General features: G+C 39.7%; 1 protein-coding gene across 1 annotated transcript; it reads right to left on the bottom strand.

Annotated features, from left to right (window-relative positions):
• Window positions 1-1,925: 1,925 nt before the first annotated feature.
• On the bottom strand, window positions 1,926-22,189 carry DPM1 (dolichyl-phosphate mannosyltransferase subunit 1, catalytic). The gene is made up of 9 exons (XM_035025413.1): window positions 22,014-22,189; window positions 19,134-19,233; window positions 13,593-13,626; window positions 11,977-12,053; window positions 11,867-11,892; window positions 9,691-9,786; window positions 6,737-6,805; window positions 5,114-5,228; window positions 1,926-3,855 (listed from the first exon to the last, which is right to left on the bottom strand). The coding sequence occupies exons 1-9, from the start codon at window positions 22,172-22,174 to the stop codon at window positions 3,751-3,753; spliced, it is 783 nt and encodes a 260-aa protein (XP_034881304.1). The 5' UTR covers window positions 22,175-22,189; the 3' UTR covers window positions 1,926-3,750.
• Window positions 22,190-22,344: the final 155 nt, after the last annotated feature.

Here is a 22,344-nt window from a genome sequence, read left to right on the forward strand (position 1 = left end):
CTCGGCGGGCTCCGGCTCGCGCCGCGGCCGCGGCTGCTGCCGGGGGGCGCGGCGGGCGCAGCAGAGCGGCGGGCGGCGGCGGCGGCGCGAGCGGCTCCCTCCAGTCCCCGCGCGGGCGGCGGCGGCAGCGTCGTCGAGCGGTGCAGACAAAGGAGGGGCGGAGGGAGGAGACGGAGGGTGTGGGAGAGGCGGCTTCACCGGCGCGGGCAGGCGGGCGGCGGCGGCCGCGCTCCTCTCGCTCCTCAGCAGCGGGGACCGAGAGAGGGAGCTGTGTCTGAGGAGACGCCAAAATCCCCCTTAGCGCTGCCCGCGGGAGGGGGAGGGGGCACAAGATGGCGGCGGCCGGGGGGGGCGGGAGTTCAGCTCATGGATCCCGGCAGGCAGCGGAGGGGAGACCGGGCCGGCGGAGGCGGCGGCGGCAACGGGCGGGGGAGGGGGCTGATCCCGCGTCTCCCCTCAGCAGACAATACAAGCGCCTCGGAGCGAGTCCCCGAACCTGCCCTAGCCAAAATGGCGGCCGAGAAAGAGCGGAAATGACGTAAATACCTCATTAGCATAAGAGGACTCATTGTCCAGCTAAGTAGGGGGGGTAGTGGGGGACAGTACCCCTTACCCCCATGTCCCCCAAGGACAACTCTCTCACTCCCACCTGTGCTTGCACCTAACTTTTTTGGAGGGAGAGTAGCACCAGCACCCCCACCTCAGGGAAATTATATAATCCCCACTGAGGGGGAGCTCTCGCGAGAACCAAGAGGATTTGCCATTGACCCACTAGGAGGCGCCGCGGATAATGGCCGCAGTGCGCCTCCAGGGCCCGTGTGCACGGCGGGCGCCTTCCTCTGGCCGCAGCGCCGGCGGCGGAGGCACCAGCAGCGGGCCGCAGCACGCCCTGCACTCAGTCAGGTGGCCGTGCTGGGGATCCCTGCGCGGGCCCAGCTGGGCCTGGACTACATCTGGCGGGAGGGGGCGTGCGGGCAGCCCAGCGGCTCCACGTGCCGGGAGGCCTGCGCTCTCACGGGCCGGGCGGCGGCGGGAAGGGCAAGGACGCCTGGCCGGTCGTGCGTGATGCCTCCTGCCTTATATGAGGTGTGAGGGCCTCGTGCTTCACACACCGACTGGAGATGAGCCACAAGCCCATGGAGCCCTGGTTCCTTCCCGGTGGGGTGGGTTACTTAGCGGACAGGGGCTGACATTCTTCCAAGTCGGTGATGGGCTCTTCTCTTTGGCCTGAAGAAAACAAATGGGAACCCTAGCGTTTGGGGGCCACCGGACTGGTGAAGCCTAAACATGAGCAATGATGTTGCTGATGGGCCTCCACAAGATGCTCAAAAACTACACTTCGGCTGTGGTCCCAGGGACACTTGTAGTGTTACCACAATCTGGACAGCACAAGACAGCACGTGGACAGTTTGTGCAAATTTAGGTCAATCCCAACCAACACCTTATCTCAACATTTGAACCCGCCTTTTGGAGTAGAGTGCATTTGAGAGTATGTCACAGGCTAAACATACTGAAGAGTAATGGACACCATCATGAAGGATTAACCAAGCCTGTTAAGGTGTGCTCTTTGGCTGTTTCTCTAAATTTCAAGTTAAAATAGTTTCAAACCATACTTAACATCCCCAAAGATTCTGACTTAATTGAAAATAGTACTAATTGTGGTTACATATAGCTCAGGGAAGACTTCAGTTAGCAGGTTTAAACAAGCCATTTCATCCAACACAGAATTTCATTAATTTCTGAAATTATGACAAAATATATCTTTACAAGACAAATCACTATTTCAAGGGGAAACAAGAACTGGAAAAGTTAAAAAAAAAAAAAAAAGGGGGGGGGGGGGGGAGGGAGTGGCACCAAAGCATCTGATTTAGAGAAACAAAGATGAAGAATCTAATTACATGTTACAGAAGACAGGCAAGCTACTATAAAATAAGCAAAATAATTTTATCACAAGTCTAGTTTTCCTTAGATACACTTAAGATTTCCATACAGTGATAATACAAATAAATACAAAGGGAAGACATCTGGATTTCATACTTGGCCTAATTTACAAAGTAAAAGGAGATGCTAGGTTCACATGTAAATGTTTAAGAAGATTTTAGTGCTTAAATCATCAGATTTACTACAAAAATGCATCTAAATAGTCCAGATTCTTTTCTAAATAACTTCTACATGATGAAAGTGTTCACTGCTCAAATACTTTCTTTACTATCAATTCCAGTAGTGACAGTGTTGTGACTATGGGATTAAGAACCAAAAAGATTAAAAAGGCAAAAGATTGCTATCTACTCTAGTGAGGTCTGAGAAGGCAATACTTAGTTCTCTGAGGTAGTTACTTAATCTCTGCTCCACATACTTGACAATAAAAACTTTGGGTTTAGATGAAGAAGAAAGGAATCTAAACACTCAACAACAAAAAAAGAGTATTGTATTTCTATTACATTAGGTAATTCTATATTAGACAGTGATGAATTTTCTAGTTATTATTAATGATGAAAGAAGTCATTTCCCTCAAGAAGGTGGGTCCCTGGTGTGCTGGCTGGCTACATAGCTCTGTGTAAAAGGGAAACAAAATAGTAGAGGCCCTTACTGGAATGTGTCCTATGCATTCAACTATGGCAGTAGGTAATGTTCAAAATGACACCAAAGGTTTTATAGTCTGGTATTTATTTCTGGTAGGATCTGTCAGAAATGCAATGGAAAAATCAGATTTTAAATTTCTTTAGCAGCCAAATTAAGCCAGGAAAATATAATTAGGAATACTGTTCAATAAATATGCTTATTAAATAACTTTGAGATGTCTCTTCCTTTTACTTGCAAAAGACAGTCAACTTGATCTTAAGCTTATTTGCTCAAAGTACGCCTTCCCCCAAATTTAAAAGATACCATGTGTTTCATAAGCTATGCTACAGTTAGAAATTTATCTTTTTTTGAAACAGGTTAGAGAAGGTAGGTAAACAGAACATTTGTGCTGGCTTTAATGTGCATTTTAACTGGCGGAACACTTACAGCTTAGTAATAAGATGTTTAAAACTTACTATAGCAGCTAAGTCTTGAAGTCATCAAAATACCGATGCCTTAATGTCATCAGTATTTTTTCTTACTGATAGAAGTTATTGCTCAGGATAGAAAAAAAAGTAGCTATGCAATCAACGGATGTCAAGTTTCCAATTCACAGTATGTATTTTAAATAGACTTGCTTTGACAGATGAAATGCTTCATCAATTCAAGAGCTACAAACAGCCCAACTCTAAATTCGTGACCTAAACATACTGTTTTATCTAGTTTAAGAAATTTGAGATACATTTTTAAAGAAGGGGCAGAGGTGTCTACTTATTCATTCATACAGAAACAGGCATGTATATTTCATGAATATAATTAACATTTTTCTTACTTATGACATCTATTACAAAGAGCTATGAATCCAGTTCTTTATATACTTCAAAATCTTTCCCACGTAAGAAATTCTGCACTCATATACTCTAATGAAAGCAATATTTTCTGAAAAAAAAACCCAAATACATTTATTTACAAGTCTTAATACAGCAAAATCAAATGGAAATTGAGAACACTGCTCATTTTTCTAATTTAATTTGACATATAAAATAAGAGTTTCCTCAGAAAAAAGATTTGTATGAAATTTACCTTACCTTATGATTTATGCTCTAAGAGTACATTTTATAAAAATCAGCAACCAGGCTTCTTTTATGTTTAAATGAAATCAACATAAGTATAATGAACAACTTTCTTTTATGTAGTAGCAAAGAGAGTCAATAATCCTTTCAAGAAAGAGACTATTTCATTTCCTCCCAACTTGGATTCACCATAAACACGATCCACGAATGATATTGGAACCTGGTTAAAAAAATATACATTAAGTCAGTCTTCAAAAAATATTAGAAAGGAAGCATACAACAATACAGTACAAACAAGATTTGTATTATGATAGTCCTTCAAGTAAGTTCAGAAGTTATGTGATTCTTACAGCAACTGTACCTCCAAATCTTTAGAATTAAACATTTCACTACCTAAGTGCAGGCCATATGAGCCAAATCTACAACCATTTGAAAAGCAATGACCCTGAATATTAAGCTGTTGACCAAAGTTTCAACCTGTATTTCAAGAAAAAAAATTATACTCCAAAGTAAAATGTCCTTTCACTGAATTTTTTCAGTAGTCCATTAAATTTATCTGTTACTGGGCGCCTGGGTGGCTCAGTTGGTTAAGCGACTGCCTTTGGGAGTCCCGGGATCGAGTCCCACATCGGGCTCCCTGCTCGGCAGGGAGTCTGCTTCTCCCTCTGACCCTCCTCCCTCTCATGCTGTCTCTCATTCTCGCTCTCAAATAAATAAAATCTTAAAAAAAAAAAAAAAATTTATCTGTTACTATGTTTTAGTGTTAAGTTAAAAATCTTGACATTTCCACAGGAGACATGGCATTCTAGTTACTTTCTTGCTATAAGTAAGAACATTAGTGTTAGAGGAAGAGAGCCCTTCCTAAGAGCTCAATAGCTAGCTGTAAATATTACTGACCACCTCCCGTCCCCATAACTCCTGTCTTCTTCATTTACTCATAGAAAATGGCAAATGGATTCATCATTAGAGTGGCTCTAGGTTATGGCAAGAGAAAACGAAGCAAACACTCATCCCACAGTGCTGAGTGGTCAGAGGAAAGGGCAAGATGCAGAAGGTACCAGTAACTTTTAATTCTTTAAAAGGGAATACTGCCGGGCGTCTGGGTGGCTCAGTTAAGTGACTGCCTTTGGCTCAGGTCACGATCCTGGAGTTCCAGGAATGAGTCCCGCATCGGGGTCCCTGCTCAGTGAGGAGTCTGCTTCTCCCTCTGACCCTCCCCCCTCTCATTCTAATAAATAAATAAAAATCTTTAAAAAAAAAAAAAAGGGAATGCTGCCGTCTTAATGTTTTAAATCCTGGTAGGTCAAATGCAGTTAATTTGAAAGTGAATTTTCACCCTTTAGTGTGTGGACATTCTAACTAGAAACCTCCCACATTTATTTAGTAGTTGTGCAAGTTAAACTTTCTATTATAAAAAGTCTAAACCTACTGTTTCTTTATGAGGAATACAACATTCTATTTACCATCAGTTTGCCTACCTCGCCAATAGTATACTTCAGCTGTCTTGCCCGAACAATCATCTCCATCTGGAACACATAGCCTTTAGAAACACATTTTTCTATTAATTTCTGTAGAACTTCTTTTCGGTATAACCTGTGAGAAATTAAAATATATATGAACACCTAGGTAAATACACTTGCCTATATGTATCCTAACTTTTTGAAAGTTCACTGGTATTTATAAAACCTAAAACTTTCACTAGACATTTGCATGCAGAAAAACTGTCACAGCTTATGATTATGATACATTTGTCCTGAACTGGAATGGTCATGAAATATTTGGTAAATAATTTAGAGTAATTTTGAAAATGAATTCTTAGTATCTTTTAGAGAATTATTTTCCTACTATACTACCAGAAATTGTAATAGGGTAAAGTGAATCATTTGAAGTAGAACCACCCACTGTTTTAAGTTTTTAAATTTTCTTAAAATTTATTTTTAAAGTTGAACGAAGAGAAACCATTCCAAATACTGCAACAATAGAGTTGATAGATGATGAATAATCAACAATATAAAGTAGATGACAAGAGCGAACCCAGTAATTAACAGGTGTTTCCTCATAAATGTCTGAGCAGTTTCTATTTCCCAAGATGTACTAAATAAATTTCCTGAGATAAACGAAGTCCCTTTAGGGGACTTAACAGGGAGCTCCTGAAGAAAGTGACTTCCCAGCTCCTCTCTCTTACTTTATAAATCTGATGTGCTCCGTGTTTGGCCTGCACATCTGCCCATTACAGGCGTCTAACTGTGACCTCAATTGGTGATAGCTGTATCCTACCAGGACTGCCTCAATCCTGCAATGCCTAGGTTCCTGTCTTAACCTTGTGTGTCAATTCTAACAAAAGACCAAAGAATTAACATTATTTAATGGAAAAAAGCAAATACCAACTAAAGTAAATTATCAACTAATGCATGAAGTTTGGACCTTAAAGTAGATGAACCAGGCCATCTTATAGTTTCAGAGATTTAAAAAAATGTGGCAGTCTTTAGTCATTTGGCATGGTCATACAAAACAGTTCATCTTCTATGGCAAAGTCTAAAATTAAAAATAACCCCCCCCCCCAAAAACAAACAAAAATTACCCTTCCCCCAACCTGAAGGAGGCTTTGTTCCAATTAAACAAGAATTTTTTTTTAAATTAAAAACATGGAGAGCAAGGCAACTGAAAACAACCTAAACATTAACTATTTTAAGCTCTTCTGTGGACAGTGCTATAAATATTCATATGAATTGCAGAAAATTGCTGGAAGAGGTGCTGTTCTTTGGAGCCTATCACCAGTGATAGCAATGTTCTGAATAAGAAGTGAGCAGCCACCTTGGCCCCTGAAGCCCCCACTTGGGGCTGAGCACCAATGTGAATGTTAACAAGCAAACTAACCTAAGCCCTACCTTTGATGCTCTTTAGAAAGTACGTTTTTCCTTAAGAAGATGCTCAAGCCTCATTAGCAACTTCTAAGGAACTTCAGTCTGTCTTTGTGTGTTCCGGAACAAAAAAGCGGTAGAACTGAAAAGCATTCCTTAAAAATAAGCCACTGTATACCAAGAAATTTAGGCAAGAAGTTGTAAATAATAGAAAACGTAAAATTACAGTTTTTACTGTACCTGAAACTTCCTGTTAAATCAGATGCTCCTGGTCTGAGCAAAATCTGAGTTATAAAATTGGCCCCGCGGCTGTTTAAATAAAACAATTAGATTTTCTTTATATATTTTCTAAACAAGAGAAACGCATCCCAGAGTGCTAAAACTGTTACTCTAATTTCATAAATGCAACACTATTTCATAAAAATGTCAATTTTACAGAAATTTTAGTCAGTAAAGATGGGGTCTTTTGTTCTTCGAATGTGACATTTAGAGGGGACCTATAAAACAATCATTCTTCTAAGCTTTTTAGGTAAGAAAGGTTAACGGATTTTTAATTCAACTTGCGTATTTGCCACCAGTCCTCATTTAGAATTATGAACATCTCTCAGACAGCAAAAGGGATCAGGGATTTGGAGTTTCCTTTTCAGATTCTAATAAGTACAAGGGATCACAGGTTTCAATTAGCAACAGATCAGTCTGCATAAAAATGGCACTTTTTTTAAAAAGAACGTATGCAAGTGGGCAAGGGTTTTGGTTTTTGGCAACTCTGGAAATTGAACAAAGGTTCATTCCCAAACTGTTTCGGTCTACTTGGGCTGCTATAATGAAATACCACAGACTATGTGGCTTAAACGACAGATACTTATTTCTCCCAGTTCTGAAGGCTGGGAAGTCAAGATCAAGGGACAGCAGACTTGGTTCCTGGTGCGAACCCTCTTCTTGGCTTACAGAGGGCCGCCTTCCTGCTGTGTGCTCTCACAGGGGAGGCGGGCAACAGAAGCCACGCTCTCTGGCCTCTTCTGGAAAGGGCACTAATCCCACCATAAGTGCCCCATGGTCACTCAATTTAATTACCTCCCAAAGGCCCCACCTCCAAATACCAACACTTTGAGGGTAAGGTGTTTTAACGCATACATTTTAGCAGAGACCTCCAGTCCGTAACAGTGACAGGGTATGTGCTTCAAACACAACCAAGTATCAATTTCAAGCCATTACTAATAGCTATGATAAACATTTCAAAAAGATCTGAAGTGCCCTTGGAAAAAGTGACTTTTGTATTGCAGCTATTTTAGCGAGCTCCGATTTAGAAAAAAAGTTTTCTGGGGCAGCCTGGAAAGAACAGTTTCTCTCCTAAACCAAGGTAACTACCAAGGCCCTCCCTAGGAAAGATTATTTTTATACAAATAACATGGTTAGGGATATAGCTGGGATAACAGCTAACAAAAACATTTTCCCTTTCAAATTGCCTCCAGTAACAAAATAATTCTAGGACATAGTTTACCTCTCAAAATGGGTTTAATCAAAGGAAAGTGAGCGTATATGCATATACGTGTATGTGTACATATATATTTGTATCTCTAATCAAGTGAATATATTTCTAAATTGGGGTTTTTATTTTTTTTTAAGATTTTATTTATTTATTTGAGAGAGAGAGAATGAGAGCGAGCGAGCACATGAGAGGGGGGAGGGTCAGAGGGAGAAGCAGGCTCCCTGCTCGGCAGGGAGCCCGATGCGGGACTCGATCCTGGGACTCCGGGATCATGACCTGAGCCAAAGGCAGTAGCCTAACCAACTGAGCCAGCCAGGTGCCCTAAATTGGGGTTTTTATTTTATTTTATTTTTTATTTTATTTTATTTTATTTTTTAAAGATTTTATTTATTTGACAGAGAGAGACACAGCGAGAGAGAGAACACAAGCAGGGGGAGTGGGAGAGGGAGAAGCAGGCTCCCCACAGAGCAGGGAGCCCGATGTGGGACTCGAAACCAGGACCCTGGGATCATGACCCAAGCTGAAGGCAGTCGCTTAACCAACTGAGCCACCCAGGCGCCCTGAATTGGGGTTTTTAAATTAAAATGCTGCAAGAGGCAGATGGCCTTGGACTGAAATTCTAGTTCATACAAATGAGTCCGTGGGCAAGTGATTACATTATCTTTCTCAGGAGTATATACTATAAATCAGTGCAGACATTAACAACTAATGACACACACAACTCAATACAACTTAATGATCCAACTAAAAGTTGTAAAAGGTCTCTGATTGGGACTCCCTAGTTTTAAAATAAGAGCTGTGATGACCAAATTCAGAGGGCCTGAGAGATCATTCACTTGTTCTCAACACTGGCTGCACAACAGAATCATTTGGAGAGCCTGTGAAAAATACTGATGGTTTTGCCCCACCCATGGAGATCCATTCGCATGGTCTACAGTGTGTGCGCACACACACACAAAGAAAGGGAAAACGATAGGGAACGGTAATGTATGATTTTCTCTTTACATGGTTCCAATATTCAGCAGGATTAAAAACCACTGTTTTATCCAACCCCTTCATTTCACTGAAGATTGAGGCTCTTACAGGTCTTAAATGACTTGCCCAAGGTTCCACAGTTAAGAGGCAGAACTGTGATTAACTTAACAGAATCTTCAATAGGAATGAAAAGGGTAATAAAAAACACTATTATTATTAAGAATATGTATAAAGGTATGCTGTCACATATTAAGTAGTAAGCTACATAGATCCCTTAAAGATCTCATCATCTCAACAACCACAAAAAGGTTAGATATAGATTAAATATGGTCAGAAATTCTTTGTTGGGTCTTCCCATCAAGACGTGGATTCTCCTTCCCCATCCCTTGATTATGGGTGTGTGTGTGTGTGTGTGTGTGTACTACTCAGTCCCAAAATATACATGAATAGTTCATTTAAAGCTGAAGGTACAGTAGAATAAATTTTGCTGAATTAGACCATTTCTAACAAAGGTTTATGCTGATTTTTCCTTAGTGAAAAATATCCAAAATAAAATACTTTAATCATAGGAAAAATTGTACTAAGGAGCTATCTGTGAGTACATATTGGAAGTTAACAATCTAATCCCAGAAATCCCAAGGCAGCATGATAATGTAATCTAAATACCCATCATAAACATATTCCCAACAGTTACAATAAAAACTAGACAAATTGCAGCACATGTATATACCTGATTATTTTTCTTTTCAAATCCCAGCCATATACACCTCCATTTCCTTTGTAACGAGTTCCAGAGACAATGTCAAAATTACCCTCCTTCTGCTTCCTGCAGAAAAAAATAAATTAGCTGTCAATTAGAAAAAGCTATTGAGCTTTCAAAAGTTACTTTCATGAGCTACACAAAAAGAACTTTTAAGATTTGCATAGGAAAAACTACGCCAAGAAAACAAATGAACGATACCACTCAGAAATCTTTCAATGTAAGATTTTCAAACCTGATATTTTTCCTTTATTAATTTCTAAAACTAAAAAATAGTAGTACTTGCTGATTGCACCATGTGAAACCGTCCTAAAATGTAATTCCCCTCCATTCTGTTCTTGGCCCTACTAATAAGTAAACAGTGCTAAAACAGCCTGGTAACCCTCCAGACCTTTCTCTTTGCAGAAAAATAAAGACACACATAACCCCAGGGATTCTGGTTGCTTTAACAAAATTGGAACCCCAAAAAGTGTATTCTGCAACTTGCCTTTTGTCAGTTAACAATATACATAATGGAATCATGAACATCCCTGGAGGTCAACAGAGAATTTCCCCATTCTTTCTAATAGCTACAAAAATATCCCATGGAACAATGGACTTGTATACTTGCATGGTTGTTTTCACGGTGGGTCTCCCCACCCCCAACAACACAACCACAATGAATAGTGTGGCAACGTTCTTATAAACTTACATCCTGGTGCTTAGACAACCCAGAGTGGAACATAAGAGAATTGCTAAAACAAAGCTTACAAGTATTTTGAACAGGTTATCACCAGAAATTACTTTCCAAAAAGGCTGTAGCAACTCACACTTCCTCCGGCTAGATTGTGTGTGTCCACTTCCCGCCATCTTATCGGTGCTAGATGTATTGCTCTGTAAGTTTGTAATTATGACAAACTAATGGGTAATAAAATACTGCTACAGTTATTTCACTTCGTGTTTCCCTGACATCCCCCAGGGTGTCTTCCCTCGGGCTTATTAGCCATTGGTCTTTCTTCTACATATGGCCTGTCTGTATCTTTCACCCATTTTCTATTCCCCTGGTCCCATTTCCTTCTCAGGTCAAAGGGCTCTTGGGAATTAGATATACAAGCAGAGAAGGTATCTCTTGAGGTGACTTTATGCAGAGATCAAAGGATGAGAAGTAGCTGGCTATTAAGGAGCAGGAAAAGAGCATTTTAGGCAAAGAACACAGCGCTCCGTGTGACACAGAAATGGAAGGAGTACGCCTGCAGCAGAGGGAATGGAGGGGAGAGGCACAAGATGAGCTCAGAAAGGGAGGCAGGGGCCAGATCACATAGCGGTTTGAGGCGCAAGGAAAAGAGTTTCTTCCCATCTGTTAATGAGAACTCGCTGAAGTGATTGAAACAGGAGAGTAACATTACTTAATTTTGTTTTAGTACATTTAGCTTACATTAACAGTTTCCAAATTCTTATCCTGAGAGGTTTCATGTTGTCTTGGATTCTCTAAAAATACAGGTATATTGCCTGCAAATAAATACCATTTTGTATTCTTACTCAATATTCATACTAAATTCTTGTTCTTACATCACTTAAAATGTCCACATATAATGACAGCTAGTATTCCTACCTTGATGTGTTTATTAATGATTCAACATTTCATCATTTAGTAAGATGTGTGTGTTAGGACTGGGTTGTCTTTATCAAGTTTAAGTGGTTTCCTTTTATTTCCACTTCCAAGTTTTATTAGAAGTGGCTAGTACAGTTTATCAAATGCCTTTTAGCATCTACAGACTTAATGATGCTGCTTTCTTTGCTAATGTGATAAATTATGTGGATGAATTCCTGATGATGAACCATTCTGGCATTCTTGGAATAAACCCTATTTGTTCATGCTGTTTTACCCTTATGATGTAGAGCTTAATTCCATTTAACAGGGAAGTCATCTTCCATCTTTTCCTGTAGTCTGGGAGATTTTAGATAATAAAGGAGTAATTATCTGTTGATTAGTCCCTAAAATATATCATTTAGCCACATATCTATAGTCACGAGCCTCGGATCTATATGTTGGTTTCATTTCTGACAACAAACTTAAAATAGCATGTGCATTTTTAATTAAAATAAGTCCAAAATTAACGTAGGACAAATGATTTGAATAATTCTTTCAAATATTAAAAATACCTACCTAATGAATTCAGGAATAAATTTTGGCTGAAATTTAGAAAAAATAAACATTAAGTCAGTAAAATAGGTTTAGACTATCATGAATAGCTAATAAAGAATGATACCACTTACATGGTGTGAGAGATCAGCATCCATAATAATTATGTAGTTTCCTGTGGCATGTTTCATTCCGTGAATATATGCAGTTCCTAACAATGAAAATATATCCATTAAAGAAAGCCATCAGAAATGCTTAAATATACACACGAACAGGGAAGAAATTAAGCATCCGAAAAGCATACATCAGTCCCTTAAAGATGATACTAACCTATAATTAAATTCTATTTATTCTCAATCAAAAACATCTCTCCATTCCATTATTTCATCTGCAACTTCACCTTAGTCCCAGGCACCACCTTCTGATGCTCAGCTCTCTACCTAAAAGTGTTTCTCTGCTTCTGTTCTTCCCTTCACTCCTAGCCCATTTCCACAAAAGCTATCCCCTGAGTGTAGTCAACACTGTAAGCCTAGTACACTAGATGGGTCTGGTATTTGGGGTCAAAGGCACAGCCACCAATTACTTAGCCACTTTCATGCCTAAAAGTTCCCTAGTTCCAAACCCCACAGTCTTATTAGCAAGGCTGAACTCTTCTAATTTCTTTTGCTAAAAAGTGAGGATCACAGCTTTTTGGATTTCCACTGACTGGTCAGGAATTCCTGGTTGCTTTCACGGCAGTTTCCAGATTATTTCAATCCCAAAGAACTTCTGGGTTCAGATATTCAGAACACTTCATGATGCCCAAGAACTGATGATCTTCAAGACAGCAAATATTCAATTTTTAAGAACCGTGTTTCCTCCATGCTGGCTCAATTTTTCAGTAAAATTATACCACTTCTCAACATAAGCAACTGTAACCAGCATCAGAAATAAAGGCACTGAGATACTCATCTCAGAATGCCTGAGTTCATCTGAGATTTTCTATAACCCCCTATGTTTAAAAGCTAGAAAAGTTTTCTTTTTTAAAAATAAAGAATAACTTTTTACATTTTGCCATTACTTATAAAGAAATGTTCAAAGAGTTACAGCTAATGCGGCATGCTGGTTTTCCAAAACACTTGCCCTCAGATCCCTTCTCTGGCCCTGTCCTACTCTGTTCTACATTGCATGAACTACAGTTCCTAGGTGCTCTCCTCAACTGGTTGTCAGATGGCTTTGGGAGGCAGGAGGGATAGTTTCCAGGAGAGGAAAAGGAAAAGTATAAGTGTGTCCCCCCTCTTACTCTGCCTCCCAGCACTGACTGGGTATCCTCGACAGCTCTAGCTCCTGCCAGGTATCCCCCACTCCATCATTCTAGCCCCTTCTAAATAGCCTGGGTTCCTGGGCTCCAAAAACACCATCTCCTCCTATTGTTGCTCCATTCTAGGGGTGGTAGCAACCTCTAGCTATTACTAATTTGAGTAGCCTCACTGTTCCATTCCATTTGGCTTCTCAGCATTCCTTCACCCGTGTAACCAGATTCTTTGTATTAAATTCCCTACATTGAAAGACTGACAGTGGTTTCTGTTTTCCCAAGTGGACCTTGACTGATACAGGCAACTCAGGTTAAACCATATACATGTCATTAAAATCATTAAAAACCATCACAGGAGGTCACTGTATTTTGGCCCTGTTCCAAATTAGGAAAATACACACTGGATAATCTTACCAAGGCAAGAAGCAAGTATGAGGGGTGAGAGGTTCTACTTACCTAGGCCTAACTTTTTCTCCCGTGGTCTCAGAAGCTGCAAGAATAAGAAAAGCATTTTAGCACAAATACTAAAAATAATCTCACTAATAAAAAATTTTTCATAGCTGTCTACTCCTTTTAACGGAAATATAGCTGCATTTATTAGAACTTACAGCAGAGTATGTTTAACATTTTTTGCCAAAGTAAAAAAGTGTTTAGTAACAAATCAAATGGTTTAACAGCTTGGAAAAACAACATTCTTTTACCCCAACCCTGCAGGTCAAATTTTAAACATTTTTTTCTGGTGCTATCCACCAGAAAACAGCATGGAAACAATGTTACCTCTATTACTTGATTTACCGTTTTGAACAATATCTTTTGATTCCTTCTCCTAAGAAAATCAAGGATTTAACTCACTTATCTTATACCTTCTTTGAGTATTTGATTGCCACGTCCGTTTTCTCAATCTCTTTTGTGATTTTATTTATTTATTTATGTTCTTGATTCCCCCCCTTTATTTTTTTCAGTTACAAAAATAATACAGGTTACAGTTACAAGTCAGACAATATATGGTCATTCATTAGTTAAGGCATTCAGGTTGGTTCCAGGTATTTGCCATTACAAATATTGTTACAATAAAGATACTTGTACATATACCCTTTTGTAGGGGTCCTGTCATTTCTGTAATTAGCATCCCAAAAGTGGAATCACTGGCTGAAAGGGTATGCACAATTTTTTCTCTGGATTCCTTCGTTGATTTTAAATGCTGACATCACTCCATCAACGTATCCTGACTTTATTCTTGGAAGACCTCATTACATTCTCTACTGGCCCAATGACATGACTTTAGGGTTATATGCCTAACAAGAAAATTAAATTGTTTTTTTCTTTTCTTACTTTTTGTCAATCACTTAGTTTTTCTACCTTTTTTTTTTTTTTTGCCTCATATATAAACCTTGACTTCTTGTTTAGCTTTTTTCTTTCGTCTGGAAATTTTTGAAAAAGTAGAATGCCAGGATTTGGACTCCAAGTTTCTGAGGTATGGGGCTCAAACAGACTCACTACCGAGCCCATCTTATCCCCTTCTGCATTTGCCAGTGTATAGGCAGGCCACCTCAGACTGCAAATCTCTCTAAACAAAGTATTTTCAGTTCAATTCAACCAGGATAGACTTTTTTTTTTTTTTAAACTTCATGCAAACTGCTGTAGGTATTGGGGAGGAACAAAGATAAAATACATTCCTGCTCAATGAGCTCTTATATAGAAAAGAACTAGACAATCACATATAGTAATTATAATTCACTGAACAAAATCAAACAAGATATATCAGGTTTTATTTTTGTGACTGATGATTACTGGCAAAATACTGACCTGGTATCTGCCCTGAAAAAACAAATCCTTTAAAGTTCACCTTAGATTTTCTTTTTTTTTAAAGATTTTATTTATTTATTTGACAGAGAGATAGACAGAAGAGCACAAGCAGAGGGAGTGGCAGAGGGAGAGGGAGAAGGAGACTCTGCACTGAGCAGGGAACCCGATGCGGGACTCAATCCCAGGACCCTGAGATCATGACCTGAGCCAAAGGCAGACGCTTAACCATCTGAGCCACCCAGGCACCCTAAAGTTCACCTTAGGTTTTCTATAAACCTGTTTCAGTTGGAAAAATATTTTTTTCTCAAGTTTTTATAAAACATAAACCATGCTGCATGATAGAGTACTATGGAACAGTTAAAAGAATGAGATAATTTAGTGATAAAAGATCTCTCAGCTACAGTTAAAAATCAACAGAATGATACAGAAAGATTACATTTATGTTTAAAAACAAAAAAACACCACATTGCCTAGTTCTAACAAATGTAGACACGTACACATACATGCACAAAGGTCTGAGGCAACCCACACCAAGCTGCTGACTGGGGTGTCCCCTGGAGAAGAGATTAGGAGGTGGACCACGAAATGCTCATCAAAGACAACTTCAGTTTTATCAGCAACTTTTTCATTTTCTAACAAGAATGTAGTTTTAAATTTCTTATGCAATAAAAAGTACCCATTGTTGCACTGTTTTACTTTCAAATCCTTAGTTCCACCCCCTCCCGTTTTTGAGGCCTCACGTCAGTAAGGATGGCAGAAAGCAGTGAGGGGCACAACAGAGCTCGTCTCACAGCCAACAGGAGAGCCGGTGGGAACTCACACAAAGTGTGTGCGAACGCACTCTGAAGAACACTTACGGCACTGTTTATGAGCTACTTCCTGTAATGTTATAATCTGTTTTGACAAAAAACTTATTTTATAAAAAATTTTTTGTCACAGAAAATCTTGATGACATTTTAGGAAGCCTAGGATCCATAATATTTAAGTGGACCTGTTTTTATCATACTCTCAAATCCAACAAGTTGAAAGAAGAATGAAGATAAAAATAAGTCTTCAGCTAAGAAAGGCTAATTGTACTCTCCTCCTATATTGAAATTCCTTATCAGTGAGGCTCATGTTTTTTCATTTTATTTATTTTTTTCATTTTTGGCCATTTACAGTTCTTATGAATTATGGTTTTTTTTCAAGATTTTATTTATTTATTTATTTGAGAGAGAGAGCGCGAGAGAAAACACAAGCGGGGGGGGGGCGCGGGAAGGAGCAGAGGGAGAGAGAGAAGCAGACTCCCCTCTGAGTGGGGAGCCCAATGTGGGGCTCTATCGTACCAGGACCCTGAGACTATGACCCGAGCTGAAGGCAGATGCTTAATGGACTGAGCCACCAAGGAGCCCCAGCGTACTGATCTTTTTGTTAGAGATAGTATTTTCGTACTTAGGGATAAACAGTATTTTTTAAGTAGTCAAATCTTTCAATCCTACAGTTATAATAGATGTTTTAAAAGTAATGAACATGCATTACGTTTTATTAAAAGAACGATTTGTAAAAATACTAACCTATGAAATAACATAGGTGACTTTAATCTCAAGTTGGAGGTTGAAACAGATGACACACATCAAATATAACAGAAGCACCCAACATGGAAAGGCTGAAGCCCAATCTCAGATCCCTCCGCCCTATAACCATGGTTAACAGTTCAGGATACATATCTCCAATTTTTCTACGTCCCACCTCCACTATCTGTTAGCTGTGTAACCTTGGGAAGTGACTTAAACTCTCATCTCAGTTTCCTCACAGAGTTTTTTTTTTTTTTATTTTTTTTAAAGATTTTATTTATTTATTTGATAGAGAGAGAGAGAGAGCAAGAGAGGGAACACAAGCAGGGGGAGTGGGAGAGGGAGAAGCAGACCTCCCGCTGAGCAGGGAGCCTGATGCGGGGCTCGATCCCAGGACTCTGGGATCATGACCCGAGCCGAAGGCAGACACTTAACGACTGAGCCACCCAGGCGCCCCTCCTCACAGAGTTTAAAGAAAAAAAACTTCCTTTGTTTTCTGAAACATTCATTTCAGCCAATTTTAAAGACTAGCAAACAAAGCCTCTATGCTGAATATTTTGAGATGTTGTAAAATAGCTTCAATAATAATTCGTCTCCATCTTCTCTCCCAACTAACCACACACATCACTTAAAAGCAAGTAAGCACCATCCACGGCATGGCCTGATATTGTCTGGGGTGGGGGAAAAGGGCAATTTTATACTTTAAATGATTTAAAGGTCATAAAATAATGAAGGAACACGGGACTTCCCAGATAATACAGGAAAACTGTAACGGTGAATATAATTTTTTTCTCATTATTTTGAATTTTATTGGGTTGATGGGAAAAATGGAACTTTTTGAGGGCCATGTTGTTTTAGAATTTGAAAAGGTCAATTTAGTAGACATAGCCTAAGATCGCTCAATCAATTACACCTCAAGGCTGAATGGAGTTCTATGACAGAAGTGTTCAAAATATTGTCAGGTTAATGTTCCCAGATTAAATAACACGTAAGTCAGAGTATTCTATATAATAACAAATGTGAGTCAGTGCCTTGGCTCACAACCTCTAAAAGAAAAACTGGGGAACTGCTGGCTAAAAAAATGAACCCGACATCATCAGAAGTCACTGCTAGAAGGCTGAAAATCTGTCAATTTTTAATCTCCTCCTGTTCATATTCAGAGGATTGGAGGTGTAATCTTTGAGTTGCCCATGTGTGATATGGCAAGAATACCTAGCAAAGATTTACCATGTGTATAAGAGTAACACGTTTCCCTTAAACTCTTCCTATTGACCACCATCTCCTCCAACTGAATAGGAATTATTTCATTATCAGGATTAATCAAGAATATGTGTACCCAGAGACAGTTTTTTATAATGCTTAATTACCTTTTCTTAAAATGCAAATATCAATAAAGGTTCTCCAAGAGATTTCTTTCGTTTATGTCTATACTGATGGTTCTCTTTTGGGAGGAGAGGACAATTTTGCCCATAAGGGTTGATTTGATGATACCCAGAGACATTTTTGGTTGCCACCCTGGGGAGAGGGGCTGCACATGGCATCTAGTGGGTAAGAGTCCAGGGATGATGCTAAATGTCCTCTAACATACAGGATGCAGCCACCGCCCCTGCAACACCCCTCCCACCCCCACAAAGAATTATTAGGTCCCAAATGTCAACAGTGCCAAGACTGAGAAACTCTATAGTCTATACATATTATAAAAACCCAATGCCTAGAATGTGTTTTCTAATTAAATCTGGACTTAACTGCATGCTTTCGGCCCAAGAATTATCTAAAGTTGAGCTCACAAGTATATTCAAACATTTACAAATACAAACCATTATAAAAATAAACCAGTGATCAAAAACAAAAATTATAAAGCCATTATAAAATGAATTCTACATTTGTCTAAGTTTCTCCAGTAGAAAAACAACACCCTTCAAAGTACAGTGGGAAAATTTAAGACTTGGAAAGTCAATCTACTCCCATTAAGACTGCTTTACAGAAAGATGCTAAGTACTCTGAAAAATAAAAAGATGCCAATTTCCATGGAAACAATCACCCTCCCCAGCTACAAGCTTTTATAGTTGCAAAAAAGGGAGCCAGAAAGATAAAGACACACATTACCAATTGCAATCTAGTTCTGTAATATTCCTTGTCAATTCAGTATCATGCTTTAATTTTGCCCTTCAAGAGAACTTACCTGCAGAGTAAGTTGTAAAAACAGAGTTTATCTAAAGGCTAACTATTTTGCTGTACAATTACTTTTTTTTTTTTTAAGATTTTAATTTATGTATTTGACAGAGAGCACAAGCAGGGGGAGCAGCAGGCAGAGGGAGAGGGAGAAGCAGGCTTCCTGCTGAGCAAGGAGCCCGATATGGGGCTCAATCCCAAGACCCTGGGATCATGACCTGAGCCGAAGGCAGATGCTTAACCAACTTAGCCACCCAGGTGCCCCTTGCTGTACAATTACTACTGATCCAACATATCAAAGTCATGTATAATTTCAAGCACAATGAAAATGCACCTGAATCCCAAGTGTATAAGATGCTTTTTATCATTTCAGTTTCCAGAAAATAGACTGAATTTAAGCATTGTCATTTCTCTTTTCCCTAAACAAACACAAGTGATTTGATAGAAAAATGTTCACATGACTTACAATTTTGTCTGACCCATAGATCTTCTCCAACTGTTCAGCAACATCCCTTGTTCCATCTGGGCTTCCATCATCTATGATTATAATTTCGTAACTGATTCCACTAAAATAAAAAACAAAATGAAAGTTTGTATTGTTTGGAGACCATATTCTCAAAATAAGAAAATAATTTAAAAATTACTAATTCCTCATCAGTGTAAGTGGGAATTTATTGTCATATTAATCACTAAGGAAAACTTCAATGACCAAATGAAATAAATGTCATTTAGTACTTCACCTCCAAACTCAGCGTGTTGCTGAAAAATGCTGTAATGAAGTCCTGAGATGTTAAAAAATTCTCACACAGAAAACATACTCGAGTTTAAAAAATCACAGCAGGGGCGCCTGGGTGGTTCAGTCGTTAAGCGTCTGCCTTCAGCTTGGGTCATGAACCCAGGGTCCTGGGATCGAGCCCTGCATCGGCCTCCCTGCTCAGTGGGAAGCCTGCTTCTGCTTCTCCCTCTCCCTCTCCCACTCCCCTTGCTTGTGTTCCCTCTCTCGTTGTGTCTCTGTCAAATAAATAAAATCTTAAAAAAAATAAAATAAAAATAAAAAAATAAAAAATCATAGCAACTGTATATTATATATGATAGAAATATCATAAAATTTTACTTACCTACTTTGGAAATGGAACTATAGGAACTTAATATCAATCTTGGTTATAAAAAATATTTCAAAAGTACATTTAAAAGATCTCTCAAGTTGACTGAATTGCTAAGTGAATATTCTTTTAAATTTAACTCCAAATAGATTTGAGTAACATAAGGAACAAATCAGATTTCATTTCATCGTTTTAAAAATCCTCTTTAAAATGGTGACATATTCTCTTAACACCACTATTTCAAACAGTTGTACCCATTACCTCACACTATTACATACAAAAAGCACAGAGAAATACGTAAGATTTCAACGTGCTTCAAAGTGAACATCTCTCCATTGGTTTCCCATTAACTTTGTTACAGTTTCTAGTCTAAGAACAAGCCAACACAATACTTGGTTGTATATGTTATCACTATGTTTTCCCCCACCTCAGTTTAGATTTTTTTTTTTATAATTTTATTGGAAACCTAAGAAGCAGAAAGTAAAGCACAGCAGAACTCCCACAACACTGTTTCCTCTTTGTCCATAGTAGAAACAAATATAAGGAAATCAACCAGAAAACACATTCCACTGTTAAAGGCTTAAAAAAGTCAGGCCCAGCAAACTAGGAAGAAAGCTAAACTCAGCCTGTTAAGAGCAAATACCAGGACTTCAGCTCCCCGAGGTGCTTTAATTTGGGCAACTGCTTTACAAGCCAAAATATGTAAGATGTTGATTCTGGTTGATATGCTGAAAGAGATATACTTCATAAACAAATGAAGTCATTCATTAGCAAATTATACTTTCTCTCACTTCAACGTGCCCAGAACACCTGAGGGTAAGGTATTCTAAAGGAATCCAGCTAAGCTGCCTTTAATTTGGCCACATCTGAAAAGAAAATCGTTTCCTTCTTTAACCTTCACTCGGGTAAAGCAAGAAATATTTGAGACTCAGAGGACCAACTGAACAAGATCGACTATATGACAATTTCTCTCATGTGGAAAGTGCTTATAGAAACCAAGATAAGATAACTAAATAAAAGAGGGAAAAGATATGAATTAAAAAAAAAAAACTGTGAGGAGCCATGCACATTATGATAGTTATGTCATTCAAAGAATTATAGTCAAAACAGCAATGTTTTTCACCAATTAGCATTTCCAAAAATGTAAGTTTACTAAAGCCCGGGTTGACTGGGTGGTGGGGAAACAAGCACTCTCCGAATAATGCCGGTCCTAAGGCGGTACAATCATTTTTTTTTTTTTCTTTTTGCGAGCAATTTGGTAATAACTGTCAATCTTAAGCACATCTGTTGACCCGGCAATTCCATCCTCAAGACTTTATCCCCCGCACACTAGTAAAAGTACGAACGTGTTTGTTGCAACATTGTTCTAAAGGAGCATTCACTATGTGTCCAGCACTTTTCTAAATGGTGGAAAATATGGGGTGAACAAAGTCTCTGTTTTCATTTATAAAGCAAAAGTCAAAAAAGAAAAACAAAAAAAAAGCTCTAGAAATAATGTGTTCACTGGGATGACCCAGTTAGTTAAATTATAAGTCATATGGCATATTATCGAATTAAAAAAAATAATTTTCCAAGTTGGTGTATGTTGATCTGGAAAGATCTTCAGGGATCTATACATGATCCCACTGGTATAACCCTAAAACAAGGAACTTCGTACTGATACCAGGATTCCGAAATTTAAAAAAATACTGTATAACACTTTCAAATTCAAACTCTAAAAGCCCTAGTTTCTAACCACCACATCAAACATCCACTAGTGACCAACGAAGTTGCCCAGCCCAGCAGCAGCTCCCTAACCCAGAGATCAAACCTCATGCTTACATAAGCACCCAGCACGGGGGCGGGAGTGAGCGTGCTCATTGAGACTCCCGGCTCCTGCCGCATCCTGACCATCCAGAAGTAGGAGTGAGGTCAAGCTTTGAACCTCGCTCCAAGTCAAAGGATGCCCAACCCTACTTTTTAAAAGAGGGGGGGGGGGGGCGGGGGGGAGGGAGGAAGGAGGTGGTGGGAAGTGTACAATAAGGCAATGTCTCACAAACCCAAGGGCAGGAATGAACCCGAGACACGGACAGAACCCCAGAAGTATCCGCCTCTGCTTTCTCCAAGGGTGGCCTTCTCCCCAAGGATTCCCTCAAGCGCCGAAGGGAGGCCGCGCAGGGCCGCCTCGCGCCGCCAACCGCCGACACCCAGGCCGGCGAAGCCAGCTCATCTCGTTCCTCAGGGAGGGCGGCCGGGCACGCTACCTCTCGGAGAAGCTTTTCACCAGCAGCCATACGATGAGCGGTAGGTTCTCGCGCTCGTTGTAGGTGGGCAGAAGCACTGAATACTTGTCCCGTCGCGGGGCGCGCCCCTCCGGCTCCCGCCGAGACCTACGGGCACTACCGCTCGCTCCCTCGGAGGCCATGGTGGAACTGCGCGAGACGCCGGAAACGGAATGACGTCCGGCGGCGCGCGGGAAGGGGATGGGTCGGACCGTACCACATTCAGGAAGGGGGGTACGGGCTCTTTGGTTGGGTCCTAGTTCTCCGAAGGCTCTCTTCGTGGTTCCATTGGAAATATCCAGGCACTATGAAT

This window comes from Mirounga leonina, unplaced genomic scaffold, assembly GCF_011800145.1.
Source record: "Mirounga leonina isolate KUSES-001 unplaced genomic scaffold, KU_Mleo_1.0 Mir_195, whole genome shotgun sequence".
Lineage (NCBI taxonomy): Eukaryota > Metazoa > Chordata > Mammalia > Carnivora > Phocidae > Mirounga > Mirounga leonina.